At 34.2% G+C, this 20,729-nt stretch overlaps 2 protein-coding genes across 5 annotated transcripts; one reads left to right on the top strand and one right to left on the bottom strand.

The window, feature by feature from the left end:
- The first annotated feature begins 1,146 nt into the window (after positions 1-1,146).
- On the top strand, positions 1,147-5,479 carry LOC137821588 (rac-like GTP-binding protein ARAC8). Of its 4 annotated transcripts, none has more exons than XM_068626245.1 (9): positions 1,147-1,442; positions 1,675-1,762; positions 2,116-2,225; positions 2,313-2,376; positions 3,470-3,534; positions 3,619-3,684; positions 4,549-4,646; positions 5,095-5,182; positions 5,298-5,479. In XM_068626245.1, exons 1-8 carry the CDS (start codon positions 1,338-1,340, stop codon positions 5,156-5,158), a joined length of 660 nt encoding a protein of 219 aa, XP_068482346.1. In that variant the 5' UTR covers positions 1,147-1,337; the 3' UTR covers positions 5,159-5,182; positions 5,298-5,479. The 4 variants fall into 4 exon arrangements, with proteins under 4 accessions (XP_068482346.1, XP_068482349.1, XP_068482348.1 ...); XM_068626248.1 differs by having other exon boundaries at positions 5,106-5,182; XM_068626247.1 differs by having other exon boundaries at positions 5,106-5,479.
- Positions 5,480-7,463: 1,984 nt separating this feature from the next.
- Positions 7,464-14,764, bottom strand: LOC137821589 (uncharacterized). Its single transcript, XM_068626249.1, has 3 exons — positions 14,296-14,764; positions 12,149-12,520; positions 7,464-12,057 (listed from the first exon to the last, which is right to left on the bottom strand). Exons 1-3 carry the CDS (start codon positions 14,425-14,427, stop codon positions 7,708-7,710), a joined length of 4,854 nt encoding a protein of 1,617 aa, XP_068482350.1. The 5' UTR covers positions 14,428-14,764; the 3' UTR covers positions 7,464-7,707.
- Between the last annotated feature and the right edge of the window lie 5,965 nt (positions 14,765-20,729).

A 20,729-nucleotide genomic window follows, 5' to 3' on the forward strand; every position in this document is an offset into this window, starting at 1 on the left:
TATATAACTGTGATTCTATAAGCCAATGATACTTTGTAAGCCCTAATCCAACTTACAAAATAAATCCAAATTTATAGGATGTGATGTGTAACTATTTTAATCATACAATAATTGAACTTAAATTTTATTATATATATATATATATATATTCCATAAAAAAATTATCATCTTCAAAAACATCCGTGTTCATAGCTACTCAACCTAATCAATTACAACAAATAAAGTTAATAACTGTACAAATATTCCTTTAAAATTTACTAATTTTGAAATATTCAGCAATAAATATTTAAGTAAGAAAGTTCTTTGCAAGCTTTAAGGACATTTCATAATAACTACTTTTTACTTTTCTTCTCTCATTTTTTCCCACATCTATCATTTTGCCCATGAACAAATCAAAATAGATCTTGTGAGTTCTAAAGGTTTATTAACAATTACCACATCCCTTTAAATTTAGAAGCTATTTAAAAGTAATATAAGTACAGTTATACTAATAAAAACAAAAACTTATATCTTAATTTGTTTAAATTTATAAAAAAAAAGAATCTCAGATGTGAAATAAAGGCACTAATGAGTTAATAAATACATAGAAGTCATGTGATGTACGATTTTGCTATAACTGATCATTAAAAGAGTCATTTTCTAAAGTTTAGGGAAAAAAAACAATTCTTCCAATTTGGAAATGTTTTAGTGCCACTGCAAGAGAAAGTAAAATATAGCTGTTGTGCATATGTTAGTTTTTTATTTTATTTTTTTTCTTAAAAATTCATAAAAGTAATTTTAAATTTTTTAATATAATCAAAATAATGTTTGTTCAAATCAATCTTAATGTGTATTTTAGCAAATTATCCAATTAAATACTCAGTTCCAGTTTTTAATGAAGATTAGGAAACTAAGAAAATAAAAACAAGGGATAATGAAGAAAAAAAGTTAACTAAAAAGTGAGAAGAATAAAAAGTTTCATTTTCTAAATTCAACTCTTTTTTTTATCTTTTGCTTTCTCTTCAATTCAAAAATGATTTTATTTTTCTCCCATTTGCTTCTCTCTCATCGTACCATAACAAAAGCTCGTACCCGACATTAAAAAAATTACAAAAGAAAATAAAAAATTGCAATTACAAAGACTAAGGTTAAAAAAGAAAAGTAATTGGCAGGTACAAAAAAGAGGGAATGAGTGAGAATCATGTGAAGTGCCGCCACTCTTTCTCTCTCTCTCTCCATCTGTCTCTGGGTCAATCAAAAGCTTCAATCTTTTACAATCCAACAATTCACCCACTTCTGTTTCCTTTAGTTTAAGCTATTCTCAGAGTTTCTTCTTCTTGTTCTTGGTGTTTGTTCCAATGGCAGCTACTGCCCCAAGATTCATCAAGTGTGTGACCGTTGGGGACGGAGCTGTAGGGAAGACCTGCATGCTCATTTGCTACACCAGCAACAAATTCCCCACGGTGTGCATGCTTTCTTCCAATTTTTTTATGTTTTGAAGAGATCAATTTTCTTAATTGCCACCATTTAATGTTGTTATGTTGTAATTGTTCACTTCCGTTGGAATCATCTTAATTCGCCTAAAGATAATTTTTTGTATTTGTATTAGATACAAAAAGTAGCTCTTCTTGTTATCTTGTAAAATTTCACCAGTGGGTTTATCTGATTTGGCTTTACCCCTATGTTGATCATCAGGACTATATTCCCACTGTGTTTGATAATTTCAGTGCAAATGTGGTTGTTGAAGGCATAACTGTCAATTTAGGCCTTTGGGATACAGCTGGTATACTTACTCAGACTTGTTATAACGTTTTTCTTATTTTATTTTATCTGGGGAGGGGTTCATCAAAAAAATGAAAAAATTAAATAAGTTCTTGAGATTGCACACAGTGCTTTTTTTTTTTAATTTAGAGTATATTAAACTGACACCTGCTGTTCAAAAACACTTTACACCGATTACTTCCCCCAATAGGAGAGTTTCTGGAACCTTAAAAAGGTAGTGGTTTAGAGTGAAATTTCAATAAACCAGTAGAGGTATAAGTCTAAATGGGAAATAGGGGATGATGATGATGATGGGGTTTGTATGTTGAAAGGCAAAGGTTGTTATATTGTATTTGTTTCCAATACCTTCCTTAGGGCAAGAGGATTACAACAGGCTGAGGCCCTTGAGCTACAGGGGGGCAGATGTCTTTGTCTTGGCTTTTTCTTTAGTTAGTCGCGCAAGCTATGAGAATGTGCTGAAGAAGGTATGCTTCAGTGCTTCTATCTCTGAATTGGTATTTTGATGTCTTGCAGATTTCTCTTTTGTTCTCTAATTTGTATGCACTCTCCAGTGGATCCCTGAACTCCAGCATTTTGCCCCTGGCATTCCATTGGTATTAGTTGGCACCAAATTGGGTAAGTCATCCTTCACTTGTGTTAATGTTTGTCTTAGTATCATGCTAATTTGTCTATTTGTGTATCAATTCTTCATAAAACATCACCCACATATGGTCACGCTTAAATTTATTGATCTCTTTAACCACAGAATTCATTAAAAAATATGCACAAAGTTGTGCCAAAGTATACATTTTTAAACATAACAAACTCATTTATCACAAATTGTGAAGGCTGGCATTCATGTGGAGAGTGCTTATATGCTTACTTCCTAACTTGTCCATGCGTGTCTATTATATTGTGACACATTTTAGTTTACATGTCCTTCTTTACCTGTTGGTAATCCACTAAGGAAATTATATTCAGATATTACAAATGAAGATTGCTTGACCAAAAAATTCTACTGCAACTATGCCTGTCTTGTATCATTGATGCATCTACTTTAATTGGAGTAAAGAAGAACTTGGTGCTATAAGCTTTATAGGATCTCATAGTGTAGCTTAAATGTTCTAATCCCTTTTATAAATTGATCAATATTGGATCATCCCTCACAAAGGAAGCCTAATATTTTTCACCAAAATTTTAAAAATAATAATGAAGAAGTTGGATCCTACGGAAGCCTCATGACAATTACTTCATAATGCAGAATCTTCTCCATCAACTCTAATATTACTACTACCCAGTTGAATGGAATAAAGCTTCATTCGAGATTTGAAAAACCATGGCAATAATGAGCGACATAATCACAATTATTAGTAAACAATTAATCTTATTCTCCTTTATTTTTCTTGATTTATTTGACAGTTTGCATAATTTAGTATTTTGATCAAACAATTCCTGTCTCTTGTTCCATACAGCAGACATAATGCACTTCTAGTTCAACAGTTTGCTATTTTTTACTTCATCACATCCTAAAACATAACTTTTGCTGCAGCATAGCTTCTATTTCAGATAATATTTCTCTTGCATATGCTGTGCAACAGCAAAATAGTATTAGAAACCAATTAGATTGTAAAAGTAAAAGGCAAAATGAAAACAACTTGGATATTAATGTTCAATTTATGGTGGTAGTAGTTTGAGATGGATTGCTATTATGTGTATGATGGGTATGCAGATCTCCGGGAAGACAAGCACTATATGGCTGATCATCCAGGCTTGATGCCCGTGACTACTGAGCAAGTACAAATCTTCCATCACTAAATGTGTATAGAGTTCAGCCCGCAATGATTTTTATGAAGTGTTGGCTTTTTTGTTCATTACTAGGGTGAGGAACTCCGTAAACAGATTGGAGCTACCTACTATATCGAGTGCAGCTCAAAAACTCAGCAGGTAGTATATTTAAGTACCATCTTATTCTTGCAATTGTTTGTATATGAAAAAATACCACACATTATCATATGAAATACTCTCCACCTATGATGCATCTTGCTGAGGAATGCAATTTAAAACAAAATAAAATAAATTACGGTAGGTGGGTCATGTGTGGATGATTTGCAATAATGTAAATCACTCGTGCGTTACAGATATAGCTTTGTTAACAACTTTTCCTAAATTTTTAAAAAAAATTAATTCATGAAGTTGGGGCATGTTTTAATTATTTTGTTGTTCTATATATCAAATAATTATGACTTCTTGGAGAAATGTTGATGAGATGTAATGTAAGAAGGATGTGGGATTACTTGTGGACCCAGTTAATAAAGTTTAGAATTGTTGGGCTGTAGAAGTAAGTTACTTAATGGACCCAATTTATGTGTAGCACTTTCCATACTTTTCGGAAATTTTACTTTCTGAAATGCATTGAACGTGCTACAAGAAAACTTAGGTGCAAGAAGAAAAACTTACTTAAATTATAAAAAGTAAACTGGTCTAACATCTAATTATGGGATCCATTCAATTTAAGAACCTCAAAAGGTAAAAATGAGTTGTTGGAGTGGAGATGGCCTTATATAGAATGTGAAAATTTGTAAAACTAGCCAAAAGGTGTCAGTAGTACACCATTACTCCAATTAGATGTTTTCACAGTTGTAAAAAATTGTGAAATGGAGCAATATCATTTAGTTTTGGTCATGTGATGTGTTGGTGTCTCTCAATTTTGGTATGCCAGATATTTTTCATCAGTTTTTGTAGATACTTACTTTGATGTTTTAACAAATATTCTGCCTGAAACCAAATGTATTCGCAATACCATTGCAGAATGTGAAGGGAGTTTTTGATGCTGCAATTAGAATGGTGATCAAGCCTCCACAAAAGCAAAACGAGAAGAGGAAGAAAAAACCACGAGGCTGTTTTCTGTCAGTACACTTTTTCTGTATTATCTCAAACAGTTTTTTATACATATTTTTCTGTTGGGGGTAACACTTTTCCTTTGACACCGCACTGTTTCCATTTCAACAATTTTATATTTTTGAACTCCCATTGACAGTCCCTCTCGAAAAGTTATCCACTTTAGTAGTCAAATATTTTATTAGTTGGTTGTACTTACCCAAATTTATTGTGAGAATCAACAACTGATAAAATATTTAATAACTGGTTAGGTTAGGTTACCAATACTTAAGGAAAAGAACAATGAATAACGTGGCAACTCGCATTAAACCACTTTAGTTTATTAAAGGGAATGCAGGGTACTGGTTTTGTGGCAGTTTTAGTGCACATGATAAAATTGTACTAAAGTTTGGGTTGTTTTGAATGTTATAATATTAGTTGATATGACTTTTGGTTCTTGGATTTAATCCATCTCAGTGAAAATGCAGAAACGTGCTGTGTGGAAGGAACATTGTTCGTCTTAAATGAAAGAGTAGATTAGTATTTCATCCAATGGTTTGACGTGGTAGGGGAAGAAGTCTGTTACCTCCATGTGGAAATATTAACTCAAATTATAATGACTTGGGTGGAGTTTGCAGTATATAGGTACTTACATTTGGTTGTTTTTAATTTGATTTCAGGATAGGTTTTTATGTATTGAGGAACTATGAAACACTTGCACTGTAAAGAAAGTACAAAGTAAGTTTGTTGGCTAGCTACCATTTATTTATATTATTTTCTTTGAACCTGGTCTAGTTTCAGTGTACATATATGAGATGCTATTATCTGAGATTCAAGGGCCTCGTCCTAAATTAGCTTTTCAGATGATTGCTACTGGCTAAAGTTCATAATCTTTATATAAAAATACTCGTTTCAAACGTAGGTTTATTATTCACAATAGACCAATATCACCAGCTATTTCAGAAAGCTATTGTTTTATTGTGGTTGTTTCTCAAATGATATAACGTTTCACCCAACTCTCCTTCCGCCTTCGCCTTCTGAGAAAATCTGGGCCTCCAACTTCACATGCTCAATTATCTGAATCAATTAAGAAAAGAAAGGTTATAATGAATCTGTATAGCCATTCTTTTTCTATTAATACTTTTTCAAAGATTGAGAAATAAGAGTCTGTCATTCTCAGTCTTCATTGACTATGTTTTTGTCAAAAAAAATATAACAATTTTAAAAATGTTTGTAAAGACGCCGATCAAAATTTATTGAAGTTAATAAGTTTGTTATTTTTAATAAAATATGGAGATGTAATGAGAAAAGTTACTCGTCTTATCAAATGAAATGTCTACCAAAAATTATGGTGAGTAAAACTTGGACAAATTATAGTTTAGAAACCATGTTATTATTATCTTGATTCGCTTTTATACATATATATATATATATATATATAATAGTGGTAACAAACATTTCTAAAAAGTAAAAAAAATAGGAATAACAAAAATATAAGTGTTTATATTCATATTTACTAATTTCGATGTTTCTATATGCAAACTAAATCATTACTGATTAAATTTAAATTATTTTTAAAATAAATTTTCTTTACATTCAATCTCATTCATCTTTATTCTAATCACTTGTAAGAGAAATTCAATTCAAGTTTCTCTTCACTGATTTTCTTTCATATTTAAATTTGCTATATTAGAAGAATTTAATTCTTGTCTTTTTTAATAATCGAACGTTTATAAAAAAAATTTATCTAACTTAAATTATTTTATTAATATTTCTAATTTTTAATATTTCTGACAAGCTTAAGAAAATATTTACATTTGGTATATCTATTTAATCTATTGAAATTGAAATAAAACTTTCTTAAAAATACTTATTAAATAATATATATATATATGAACTTGTTTGTTTTTTATTTCAGATTTTAATTATTTCATTGAAAACAACGGTTAATCCCATCTTTAAAACAAACTAGAACCATGTAAATCTCATTCCGCTTATACCCTTTTCCAACTTAACACCGACAACAAAATGCCACCGAACATTCTTAACAGTTCATCACACAACATTATAAGAACAAGTAATGATATATACAGACTGGATCGCGTAGATAGAAAAATTTTTGTATGACACGGAATTAGACAATTCCAGAAAAAGGAAAATGTATCACATCTTGCATTATCCTCTAAATTTAGTTTCGTATTTTGTCATTATCTCTTAAGATGAGTTCCTATACTTAATTTTTATTTTCTAAATTACAATTACTGTTCTGGGTTTGATTAATATATAGAGCAAAAGAATTAGTAACGCTAAATTTGCACGACTCTATACAAAAAAAAAATCCAGTGACAATGAATACACGACGCTAGTTAAGGTTAGCATCTGAACACAACGAGGATTTCTACTTGAAGCAGTTCTAGAACCCAGGTAAGTGCAGAGAAGAGAAAGTTTTGGTCCACTAGATATAAATGCAACAAGTACGGCCCCTTATCTACAAAGGAAAAATACATGGGGCCGCCTAGAAATGTAGGGACAAATAACTAGTTCCCCTTCGAAAGACTCCTTTAAAATATATTTTATAAACTAAGGGAATGGAGGCCGGAGACTAACATAATGGAGACGCCCACTTACCACCCAATTCTCCCAAAAAGCAAAAATTAGATGATCTCTGGAAATTGACCATCGCCCATCCAAAATTCACTGAAGACAACATTTATCATACAAACAATAACTTAAGCGGCATGACAACATTCAATTGAGAATCACCAAAAAACATTAAAAAAAGTGAAAAGAAAACTAGCAAGAACAACGGAAAAATGAGAGCCATAGTAGGCTGCAAAGGAGCAGGATTTCTCAATGAAAATGGGACAGAAGACTGCCCACAGAGAAATTGCAATAGCATTTATTCCATTATCATTTAAATATATTTCTTAACGAAAAAAGTAACAACCTCCACTGAATCACATCAGCATGACGCAGGACATATTTTCAGATCTTCTCCCACAAGTGACCAAGTGTTACAAACATTTGAATATACAAAACTAAACACTTACAGGCACTTGTGGTCATCAGATTGTATGATTATAAAGATTGCTATTGCCATGAGGATTGGTTGTAGCCATCCCACCCACCATCGGGCTCCTTTCTCTTGCGAACACTACCTGCGAGCTGGATCCTTGCTTGCTCCTCAGCTAGGGCCTGTGAACTAGCAACAGAAAGTTGCCTAGATGGAAGAGGTGAACTCTCATCTCTCCCTTCCATGTCTGAACACCCAGGTCCAGCATTAAGATCTAAACCTTGCCTTGTCCATTTTCTACTGGTCTCAGCACTACCACTATTGCTACCTTCTGTAAGACCAACAACATAAGGCCTGGGGTAATGAGATGAAACCGTGCCAGCAGGCCCCATTAACTGTGAATTTACTGCAGGGAAGCAAAGCCGATTGGCAGATGTTGGATATACATAAGCAGTTGATCCAGCAGAAAAAGAAGCTGATGGAAGAGGGAAGCTGGAGTTAAAAGGGAAGACAGGATATTCAAATGGAGCAGATGGATACGACACTGCAGGAGAAGATGACAATACAGGAGCCCTATAAATATCTGGTCCAAATGGGTTGCCACCAGCAGCAGGAGTCAGCAACCTTTGTGGCCCATTTGGAGTAACAACTGAAAAGGGCTGATCCCCTCTATCAGGCATAATTGAAGATATTGTGACAGCAGAATAGGTGTTCCCACTGGAAGGAAGCCAAGAGAAGTTGCCTGGCTCAGCAGTAGTTACTCTAAGTCCAGAAACAGGTAATTGAGATGGCACACTGCTCCTGGCATACTGAGAGAAGAATGAGGATTCAGTGGTGACTTCATCAACAGAAGGTCCGTTGTTCAAATCAAAGTCCCTGTGAACATTCGCTTCTCTATTTGGTGGACCACCCAATGATGACTTCCCCTGCATAGTTGGCACATCAATTTTATGATTACTACTCAAGCAAATGTCAATATCAGAAGCATCGTCCGCTTGGTTCAAGTCAAGACCAAGCCCTCCAGAGCTGCGAACAGGTGAAGGTATCTTACTGCATACAGGATCATGACAATCAGTTGCAAGAGATATAGAATTTGTGTGTCGTGCACAAGAAATATCATCAAGTATTCTTTCATCGGCGACATTCAAGTCAATATTCAACGGTGCTCGACTCTGTTTTCCAGCTGGAGCATCAGCAATAGGGGTAGCTGATGTACCAAGAGGCATTTCCATAACTTTCCTGGGTTCGGCAGGCCTGAATGCACTGGTGGCAGCTGATCCCTTCCAACCAATTTCCCCTTTACTTCTCAATAAATCTTCCGGAGGTACAAAGTGCCCCTTAGCAGCAGACGCCACAGTAACTGGGGCAAGAATACCAGACATTGATGAAGCAGGAAATGGCACAGGACTGATCAATTGACCTGCAGGTGCACATCCAGAAGTGACAATGCTGTTGAACTCACATCTTCCATCATCTGCATTGAGCCCTTCATTTAAATCAAATCCAACCTTTGCATCCACATCTGACACAGCTGCAGCAGACATGGAAGAAGCATCTGCAGTGGTAGAGGTACACTCCTCAGCCTCCTCTGTTTCTGTGGAAGTCAATTTTAATCTTTTGGAATCTAGATGCTTATCTATTTCTTGTGAACGAACACTAGGTGAATCTTCAGGAGGATCCTCTCTAGCAGGTTGATCACGAACCTCTTTCGCTTCTAAATTCTCCTCCACATGTTCAGCAACAAGACCAGTCACAACAGAACATAAACCTTTATTCTCAGGCATAGTCAAGGCATCACTTTCAGACTCATTTCTTTTATTTTTAGACTGACTGACATGATTCTCAGCATCAACATCATCAGTTTTCTCAGATTCCCTATCAGTGAAGTCTTTAGGAACCTCATCAACACTATAACCAGAAGAATGGAGTGCATTATCATCTTTTCCACTTGCCAAATCAGACTGCACAAGTATAGCAGGAGGCTTTTTAACTAACTGTCCACAGCCACTTGATCCTTCAGCAGTACAGTTATCACTTTGTGCATCCACTTCCACAGCTGTATGTAACAATTTTTTAGCTGCTTCTGCCTCAACTTCTGCAACACAACTAACCTTATCATGGGTTTCGCCAGCATTCACTCCCTGAACAACCTCCTGGAGCTGCTTGCTTCTGTCAGCATCTCCAGCTTCTTGCACAGAATTTTCAGCAAGACCACCCAGTGAAGTAGGTCCAGATTTTTCATTTAATTTTCCTTTGCTTTCCAAAGTAGTTTCAGTAACCTGTTGCAAATCCATACTACATGCATTAACACGCTTATTTAGCTCTCTTGCAGCTTTACCTCCAGATGCTTGAAAATCAGAATCGCTTTCATCATTTGCCCCTAAATCACCTGTTACAGAAGCCAGATTCTTATGTTCACCATCAAGACCATTATTTGAGTGGCATTCATCCCGAACAAGATTTTCTTCAGAGGACTTATTAACACCATTGTCTGTGCATGACTGCTCGACAGCAGTTGTGTTTCTTTCTGGAGATCCAGCCGGAGTTAACAACTCAGATTTCAATATTTCTCCAGCAGCCACACTAGCAAGAAGGTTCATTCCACCATCATCAGCTTCAGAGTACTTAACACCTTCAATTAAAGCATTTATCGAGCTGTAAGAAGCATCCTGCATATTGCCAGCTTTATGTTCATTTCCAGATGATGATGAAGCAGCTTTTGATACCTCCAATGCCTTCTTACAATCATTGCCAGTACGACAGTGCTCTTCATCAGTAACTGCAGCAGGTGATCCATCACCCTCATCAGAGCCAGTCAATACGTCTTTAAAATCATTACTCTGCCAAGATTCGGTATTAATATCTGAGCCAATATTCACTCGATAAAGGTCGCTCTTTTCCTTTGGGCTGTGATCAGACTGATCATGCTTATCAGGAAGAACAGGGGATGAGGCTCGACTATTCATGATTGTAGGATCATCAAAAGAACCAGCACTGACACTTTGTGCAGGACTTCTACCTTGGTTTGGAATCTTAACAATCAGCTTTGGAATATTGCCGTCAAGAGAAGTTCCATCAACTGCCTTGTCCATTAATCCTGGTGGAGATATTTTCTCTGAAGTTAAATTTTTGTGCAAGGAGGAATTCCTACTTGATCCAGTTTCCCTTTGCCCTCCAGATGGAGTTGAACCTGAAAATCCATTAATGGATTTTCGATGTCGTGAAGAGCCTCCAGAAATCTTATTCACACTCATTGCAGTAGAGCTTCTGGCATCCTCCTTTACTGAGTGACCTCCAGTTTTAGCATGGTCGCTAGAACAAGATTGACTGTTGTTGTGAGATTGACTAGAACTACAACTTTTCTCATCCCTTGCATTTGCCATGGGAAGATCAGAACCTCCATTGACTGCAACAATACGAGGCTGCCCATCTTTTAAGTTTGCAGTCACAGCTGCAGGTGACGGCGCCGATTTTGCAGGCCCTGGAAATGCAGATGTCAATGCTGATCTAGTAATATTCTCTCCCTGGACAATCTTCACAGAGGCAGTTTTGGAAGCAGAAAGCTGTGTAACTGAACTCTTCATGCCAACATCTGATGATGCACCTGAATGTCTATTCCCACCTTGACCAACATCAGAAGGACGTGATTTGGCAGGCCAGTGGACATTGGGACCTGAACCAGACTTTGCATCATTTATATTCATTTCTGCTTCAACACGTTTCTTCCATGTATCAACTAAACCTCTTGCTTTCCTCTGAATTTCAGTGTTTTTGTGAGTTCGCAAATGATTCACAGATTTTCCAATGTTGCATGTTTGTAAAGCCTGAAGATTTACTGGAAGTTTATCAAGTGCCCGAAGCAATACCAACAGAAATTCCTCAGCAGATTTATCACCATCACCAATCTTCCCCTTATGGACCTCTTGGAGCCATTCATCAAATACAGGCAAACCCCTTAGCTGCACAAACTGACTAAGACAATCTAACTTATCTGTTGCTGCAATGACAGCTGCAAGCAATGACCGGCTAGCTATATCTATCTTCTTCTCATTTCTATCAGGAACCATCAGCTGCACTAATTTTTCAACTCCTTCACCATCAACAAGCCCTCCCTTCTCAGTAATTTTTGCAATCTCTGTCTTGAAAATATTATCATGCCTGAAATTGCCAGAATCCCCATCCTCAGCTTTTATTGATCGCTCTCGCTTGACGGACTCAGAGCCTTGATCTGCCCTTTCCCTTTTCCTCCCCTTAATGTGAGATGGAAAGGAAGAAGTACTATTCTGGACACTATCTGAAGCAGATTTTAACTGTGATGTTGATGTTGGACTACTCATAGGTTTAGGAGAACGGCCACCTGGCTGTACTGTAGCATGCATTTCTACACAATTCCTGTATAATAGTTTATCTACTTCTTCTTGACAATCCTGGGTTTATGAGGACAAAAATAAGTTGAGAAAAGACTGAGCACTATAAAAAAATCATAACAGACTGGAACATTGGAGAGTAGAAACTTACATTAATATAATCTTGATCATTTAACCACCATAAACACTTGTTTGCAATGTCATAAACCCTCCTGCACAGAAATGAAGAAATCCCTGGTTGAAGTTCAGCCCCCTTAGGAAGAAATGCAACTTTACAAGGATGGAGCAATGCTTCAGCATCAATCTCATCCTTATGGAAGGTGTAGAAGATTTCGTTTGGAGCAGCCTCCAATGGCACGCCCTTGCTGAGTTTTACTTCAATGGATCGATAGAGCCAACTAACACCAAACTTCAACTTTTTATCTTTGCCAATTGTCAGATAACGAATTATACCAATAAATGGTGGGCAATCTTCAGATACTTTGAAGAGAGCACATTCACCAACACTAATTTTGCGACGGTCCTATGATTTGAGAAGATAGGAAATCATTAGTAAACAATTAAAATTCAATCAACAGAAACAAAATATATCAGTGCTTTGCATTTAGTAAGTCATATCAGGTATTCCCATTTTTTTTACACTTATTCAACCGCGGCTCCCTTAAAAAGAATATTCACAAGTACACATTCTTCTTTGGCAGTAGAATTAAAATAAAAATTAATTAAAGAAGCAAGAAAATCACGACTAAACACCTAAAGTAAAACTTCACAAAAGTTTCATGTGGGAAAGGAGGTCTCAAGTAAGTTCAGAGCACAGCAGTATGATTGAAACCAATAATGGAATTTCAATTAAGAATTTCATTAAATTTAAAGAGGAGATCAAAGAGCTCTTTACAGTGACATAAAAGGGCCAGAGCCTAAACTCCTCAGGGATATATATTCTCTGCCCAGTTATAGGCCCAACAAACCACAATGTTGATTCATACTCCTTCTACCTGTATCTAAATCTATATATACTCCCACAGAAACCAGAATCCCAAATCTAGCCTTGCAAACGTGAACCATTCCCCCCAACTGTAAACCACCAGCCACCTCACCTGACGACATAACTCACAGTAGGTCCTTTCAATCCCTGGCCCAGTGTCTGGACCTCTTCTCTTGCTACATCCTTTAATGCATCAGCACTATAGAGTGTTCTATGACATTCAGAAAATGGAGACTAGAACACAACAGCAAAAGTGTTCACTTATAACCACTTATGAAGCACCAAAAAATAAAGTAAAACAGACAGCCTTACAAATGGAATCAATTAATAATTTCTCTTTTAACTACCTTTTGTAAAAGCAGCTTATTTTAATACATAAAGAGTTAATCCCCAGAAATCAGTTCATTCATCCTTTCAAAGTAGTGGTAGATGTTTAAAGGAAGTCATTATATACCCTCAATTTTAGAGAAATATAAGTCCATCAGACTATTTAATCCTTTTACTCCATTGTTACCCTCTCATTCTAATTAGTAGAAATAATAAAAGAAAATGATATAGTTAAAAAATAAAGCAATAATAAAAACACTTTTATGCTTTACAGAAGTAACAATTTGAAACAAAGTAAAACTTCGGGCATATTGACAGACCGAAATAGAGAGCAGTAACAAACAGGATAAACACACAAATCTCCAGTCAGGGAACAATCGTGTTAACCAAACATCAAAATTACATAAGCTTGCTGCAATTAGTATAATACAGCCATTCAACCAGGTGATTTGATACTCCTAGACAGAAAAACACGGTATAAAAGTTAACAATAGTCTCAAACCTACCAAGTGAGATCCTCGTGGTCACGTAACAACGTTAAATAACAGATAAACAAGCAGTTTTGTGGCCCATAATGCTCTTTTCCAATAAAGCGGAATTGTAACCCCACCCCACCCCTATCAATTAGAAATTAGAACAATTAAAATCAACCTATTGCAGTAATGGCAAGAAATATGATATATTCCATTTAACGGTACTGGTTGAGAAGTGCATATCCTCCAATAAATAAATAAAACTCCAATCATAAATTCTTTATTATTCGAAAAGGGGCTTGTTAAACGCATTTTGGTTCCAAATTCAGCAGTTTCCATCTTAATCCCTGCCGTACACACATACTTACACACAACACGCTCATCAAAAAACCTACAATATATTTCCACATTAATTCACATAAGCACTGTCAGACATACAAAATCATGTACAGTTTTTCCTTACAGCGGAGAAATCGAAAACCTAAAACACAATCGCGACCCCGATTACAATACCTTAAAGAACAACTTCACAGTCGACGACGACGACGAAGAAGACGAAGAAACATCGGCGTTCAGAGACGAGTCACCACGTGTGGGGGCTTTCCACATGTGCCGAGTACCCTTCTCACATCCACGTCCATGCATAGCCTTGCATTTTCCCCAACGCGTACCATCAAATCCCCTCCTAATTCCACACCCGAAGCCCTCAGAACCAGTGAAACCCTAGATCCGCGCAAAACCCTAGCTCTACAACCATGCTTCCGCGAAACCCTAGCGAGGACTGAGTTCTGGAAATTGGAATTGGGAGAATCGGATCCAGCCGAAGAAAAATGCGAAAGAGGAACAATCGAAGGAAGGAAGGAAGGAATTGGGAGCCGCCTTTCGATGTGGGAAGAGGGAAAGTGCGAGAATCTAGAGAGAGAAAGAAGATGGAAGAGAGAGAGAGAGAGAGAGTGAGAGAGAGAAAGAAAGCGTGTGGGTAAAGGGGTGAAGGGTGTACTTGGGTACTTACCTATTAGGGGACGGGCAGAACGGGCAGTGCGGGCAGGGAGAATGATAACGTCACAGGATGGTGAGGCGACGTGTGGAGAATGAGACTGGAGATTGGTGCCTTGGGAAGTGAGTCACCAGCATTGACTGGTCCATATGCTGCATTTTATTTGACTTTTACTTTCTCTCTCTCTGATCTCTCTGCCTGACAAATGCCAGTTTCTTTGTTTGTTTGTTTCTTTACTTTCTTTTTCATTTTTTTTCCCATTTTTTAATTTATCTCTAGTGGGTTACTGAATGCGCTGTTATTGGTCCGGTTGGGAAGGGTGGAAGAGTAAATTGGCATGCTACAGTCCACATGGAAGCATATGATGGCAGGTTAAGGTTGTCTTCGGATGTTCCAACACCTGTTACCGCGACAAATATATTTTTTATTGTGTTTGTCCCATGAAATTTTATCACTCTCCCTTTCCACCTATCCCTGCTACACCCAATTCACCAACTTCACCCTCTGCAGATCGAGATAAGAAATTCTAATGACCAATGACACTATCTTAACTTTATCAAAAACGGATTGCATTTATTCATCTTTCTTTTCTTTTGATTCAAATTGAGATTGAGAAGGGAGAGAACGAGGAGAAAAGTGGATGGGGAAAATGGTTTTGTGTAGTTTAGCTAGGTAAACAAGTAGGGTTGAGAAAGAAGAAAAAAAAGGAGTACGAGAGTCGTTAAAAAAATATTTCCTCTTTAGGAAAAAGTAAGGGTAGATTGTACTATCCAAATTTAAAAAAGTAATATTGTTATATATTTTATTTTACATTTTATATCACTTTCTATCTTGATTATCTTATTATTATACCACTCAAATAATTGTTATTATTTATATTTGTGTTCTAGTTAAGAAGAATATTTCTCAACTAAAGTATTTAGTTTATTTGGAAACAGTGTCAGTTGAATTGTTGTTCTGCATGATGAGGTTACCATCTTCCTTTATATCGAGTGGTGTTCTTTTCCCTTCTCCTTGTATCTGGTTTTATTCTGAGATATATTTCCAAATTAATTACAATCCTGCATATCCAGTCAATCTCCGCTAGCAATTGAGAAGTAAAGGCGATTTTTCCATTATTCCAAGATATCAGCGTCAAAATCGTTTTCATCCTATTATTGGGCTCGGCTCATAACCTCACAGCCCCCAGCCTCATACATAAGCCAATGAGACTCATAAGTTTGAAGAAGTAATTCATTTTGAGATGTATTCTAGAGATTGATCGAATGGGCTCGGCCCATGACCTCACAACCCCTCAGTCCCAGGCATAAACCAATGAAGCTGATAAGTTCATAATTATTAACTCCAAATATCAACATTAAGACCGTTTCAGCACATGATTGAGTTTGACTCATGACCTCACAATTTGTATTATTAGAATTGGATGATTATCAACTTATTCAAGATAATAACTTGATACTCATTAAATTAGTCTATCATTATATAAAATTGTATAAACAAAATTATATTAAAATATGTACTAAAAAAATATGTGATGGTTGTAATTTTGTTAATTTTATTATAGGAACATAATATTATATTTTTATTTATTGATTAAGTAATTACTTCTGAATGTTCTAATATAGATTTAGTCAAAAATTGAATTGAATAAGTACTTCCACTCAATTATGCATTTTTCATATACTTCAAATTTTTATGTAAGAGATTTGATTTAATTTTCCTGCTTTATAAAAGACTTTCTACTAAGCAAACTAGGTTGTCTCATAATCTCACTTGTTTTTAGAAAAATGATATTTAAGTGGTTGCTTTTAGACTACATTATCCTTTTTGTCACTATATATTAAGGGTCAAAAATCAATTTAGTCTCCATATTTTTTAAAAGTTAATTACGGTTCCAACTTTTTTTAAAACGATTCAATGTGACTCCTTCTATTATACTTTCCTCATTAAAATATATTTACTTTAGTGATTAAGTCACTATACGCTGAATTATATGTGTTGTTACCACATTGAATCGTTTTAAAAATTATTGAGACCATCACATTAAATTGTTTTGAAAAATTAGAATTACATTAAATTGTTTTAAATAACTTTTTAAAAAAAAGTTGGAACCAAATTGAATTTTTTTTTAAAAGTTAGGGTGATATTAAACTTTTCAAAATCTTGAAGATAAATTGATTTTTACACTTTAATATAAGAACTAAAAGGATAATTAAGTCTTACATTTATAACATATCTAAGTTAAGAAATTTATGTAAATATTTTGTAGTACATGTATATATGTTATTTTTTATGCTTTTTGAAATTTGTTTTTATATTGAAAAAAAATTGTTAGTGAATGTTTTTACCATTCTTGAAAGAGTTTCTAATGCAACCTAACAAAAGAGTTATACCAACTAGAATATTTAATAAAAGTATATTCAACCTCTTTTTTTAAGGTAAAATACTAATTAATCTAGCATGTTATACTTAATTGAAGTCACTTATATGATTGTAAAATTAATTAATATATTAATGTATTTTCAATAAAGAATTGTATTGGAGTAATAATGGAACACACATTGAAGGTATCAAAGGCTAATATCTCATTATTTATGAAATAAAATATTATCTCATCCAAAATACTTCAGTAGATTGTAATTTTTATGTGAAATTCACACATATTTCACTTATGTGGGGTTGACTTTAGAATTTTAAAACATGTTTTGAATAAGGAATATTCACTAAAATTCTAAAGATGATATTTATTTAATGTTGAGTAATGAAAATCATTCTTATAATTTAGGATTTCACTATGTCACATACTTAATTGTTATGTAGAAAAAATTTATATTAGGAAAAATTGTTATAAAAAACTAGGTGTACTCAAACTAAATAAAGGTGTGCATTATCACTTTAAGAATTTTTAAAAGAGAATTGTCCATTGTATGGTGTAGTTGTTGTTAGATTTATGGTTCAGATATTTGATGAATCGAACTATTCTTTTGAAATTTCTTTAGGCTCTCCTAAAGATTTTGAAGATTTGTAATAATCCATGAACACTTATATGTGTTTTAGGTTGGTATGTGTTGGTAAGTTTTCTCTTACTTGATTTGATGCTACAAATAAAAAGCTTCTTTAAATGTATTAGAGCTTTTACTAGTGAAAGACAGTTTTTTAACTTATTAAAATGTGTTTTTAATCTATTGAAACGTTCTTGGCTGGTTAAGAATGACTGCAACAAAGGTTTTAATCAAATAGATTATCATTTTAATCAATTAGAATCACTTAAAATTGTGAGTAGTTATAATCCCTCTGTTTTAATATGTTAAATTGATTTTTTCGTGGATTAAAATCACTTAAGCTCAGTCTGCATAATTAACTTTTGTTTAATATGTTAAAATGATGAGTTAAGCTATTGATTTCACTAAGGGATATTAACATATTGAAACATAGTTTTAACCTATTAAAGCTCTTATTACTTTCTTTGAAGGCTCTATTTTAATCAATTATAAGTCTTATAATTTATTAAAACTATCAGATGAGATGTTATATATATTTCTATCGTTTTAAAACCAAATTACATGAAATCAAAACCATTCTTTTTTAAAGTCAATTTACGTTTTAGGAGAGAATATAAACTAAGCTAAAAACCTTTTCTTGGAGCAAATATGTGATAATTTCGTGGTTGAAAGAGAAAACAGTTTCTTAATTGATTTATCTTTTCTATTGTGTTTAATTCACTCCAAGTGATATTGTTCGTGTTTTTAATTCATTTTTTAGTGTGTGTATTGTATTTGGATAGGGTTTCTAGGTTTGTCCTACAATATGATGTTATTAGGTACCGAATCAAGTCTTGTAGGGTTCAAGATTTTGATTCTAGTTTACTTTCACTACTCAGTTTGTGTGTTTTTAAGAATTTGGTATTATAGTGTGAGTTTGGATTGTGTGCTTGAACAATTGGATGTAACTCTTGGTATAGAGTGAAACAATATAAAGTTTGTTGTGTTGATCTCTCTCTCCTATAACTTGTTTATTCTTGATCTTTGGTGCTTTTAGTTGTTTCCATTGCTTATTGTAAATCAAACTTTGTTATTCAAAGAGTTAATAAGTTTTTCATTATAAAATTTGTGAGAATCGTTCTTAGTTCAACTCACCCCCTGTTGAACTCATCCTTTAAAACTAGCAATTGGTATTAGAGTTGGTTCTTCAAATTTACTCCATATTTGATCATGTTTTTCAGAATGGCTGAAAACAATCTTTCTTTTCCTGAAAGTGTATGTATTAATAGACCATCAATGTTTGGATTGGTTAACTATTAGTTTTGGAAATTTATAATCAAAATTTTTATTGAATCCATTGATAGAAGAATTTGAGATGCAATTATACGGTCTTTTTATTCCTAAGCATGTTATTGGAAATGAATTAGTTGAAAAAACTTGGTATGAATTTGAAAACAAAATGACTCAATGTGATTGCATGGTTAAAAACATCATAACATTGTTGCACCCAAATTAAAAAGGGGGTCACACTTTTGATGTGAACCTTAAGACGTTGGAAGGATCTTGATTGACTCAAGAAGGTGTAGATAACATAAAATCCATGGAAAAGCATTTATCAATGGTGGATGCATGAGTACCTATGGGTATGGCTTGCAACATTCAACCAAAATGAAAGGAAAACAAGAACATGTAAACAAATGAAAGTAAAAAATGGATCAAGACAAGAGAGGGAAGTAAGAACATGTCACCTTCAATTGAAAATAAGAGCATACGTGCGTGGAGATTCGACACTTAAGAAAGCTTCTCAAGATAAGAACAAAAACAATAAAAAAATAACTATTGAGACACTTAAATATGTACTCACAAAGAGATTTTCGTTCAATATTCAAGTGCAATTTTCCAAAGAACCAAATCCTCCTTATATAGGAAAGGAAACTCAACCAAGAAGAGGAAAATATAAAAAATATTGAGTTAACTTTGTTAATCCTAGAGTTAACTCCCTTAAACATAACGGGCATAAAGTATAGATTCCTATACCTCGGTAAGTAGCCTTCAGTGGAGCCAAAAAAAGTAAGATATTTTGTATTAGGTTTATAAGTATATATTCACTTGTATGTATTAAAAATGTTTTATATGTGAAAGGACTCAAGTATAATATGTTTTGTCTAGTCTCATTTAATAAGGACACATGCATTATCTCATTATCTAATGGACAAACTATACTTACAGCTAGACAAAAGAAAATCTCTATGCGATTGATGTCTCGGACATAAGTAAACAAAATCAATAGGAATGTATTAATTTTACTAAAACCTTTTGATGGAAGTATCTTCGAATGGAAGACATAGAAAATTCAAAATTTTCCCAAGTTACTTAAGAGAAACTATGAACTAGAGTTCCTATTCCAAGGAATGATCCTTAGAGAAGATCTCTAAGAAGAATACTTTATTTTGAGACCTAATAAAAATAATAAGACAAACATTTTAGCAAGTTCAATTCTTATTCAATTTCAAAGTGAGTTACAAGGGGGGTTAAGCCTTTATTTATAACTAGATAGACTCTTCATACTCAAAGCACTAGAAGATATGGGACTTAAAATGCAAAGTATAGATGCACAAGTCATTTTCATCACCTTATGTATCCAAGTCCCACATATATCAATTCAAGGCTCCTTCATGTGTTTATAAGCTCCAAAACTTACTTAAAACTCACATAGTCGTGTGGGTGTGTAGTGGTTTGTTTTGCTTTATTAGGGTTTTTCACTTTCCTAATTAAGAGGGCTATATTTTGACTTCACAACTTAGGCTTATAAGCTCACTTATGCTTATATTTTTTACAAGAAAAAGAATATTACTTTTATACAAGAACTTTTACTCTTATTTTTATATAAGATTATTCCTATACATTTTTTTACAAGACTAAGAAAAAAAGAGAAAATTTCTAAAATTCTCCTCTCAACTGTTGAGTCT

This window comes from Phaseolus vulgaris, chromosome 9 (genome assembly GCF_000499845.2).
Source record: "Phaseolus vulgaris cultivar G19833 chromosome 9, P. vulgaris v2.0, whole genome shotgun sequence".
Lineage (NCBI taxonomy): Eukaryota > Viridiplantae > Streptophyta > Magnoliopsida > Fabales > Fabaceae > Phaseolus > Phaseolus vulgaris.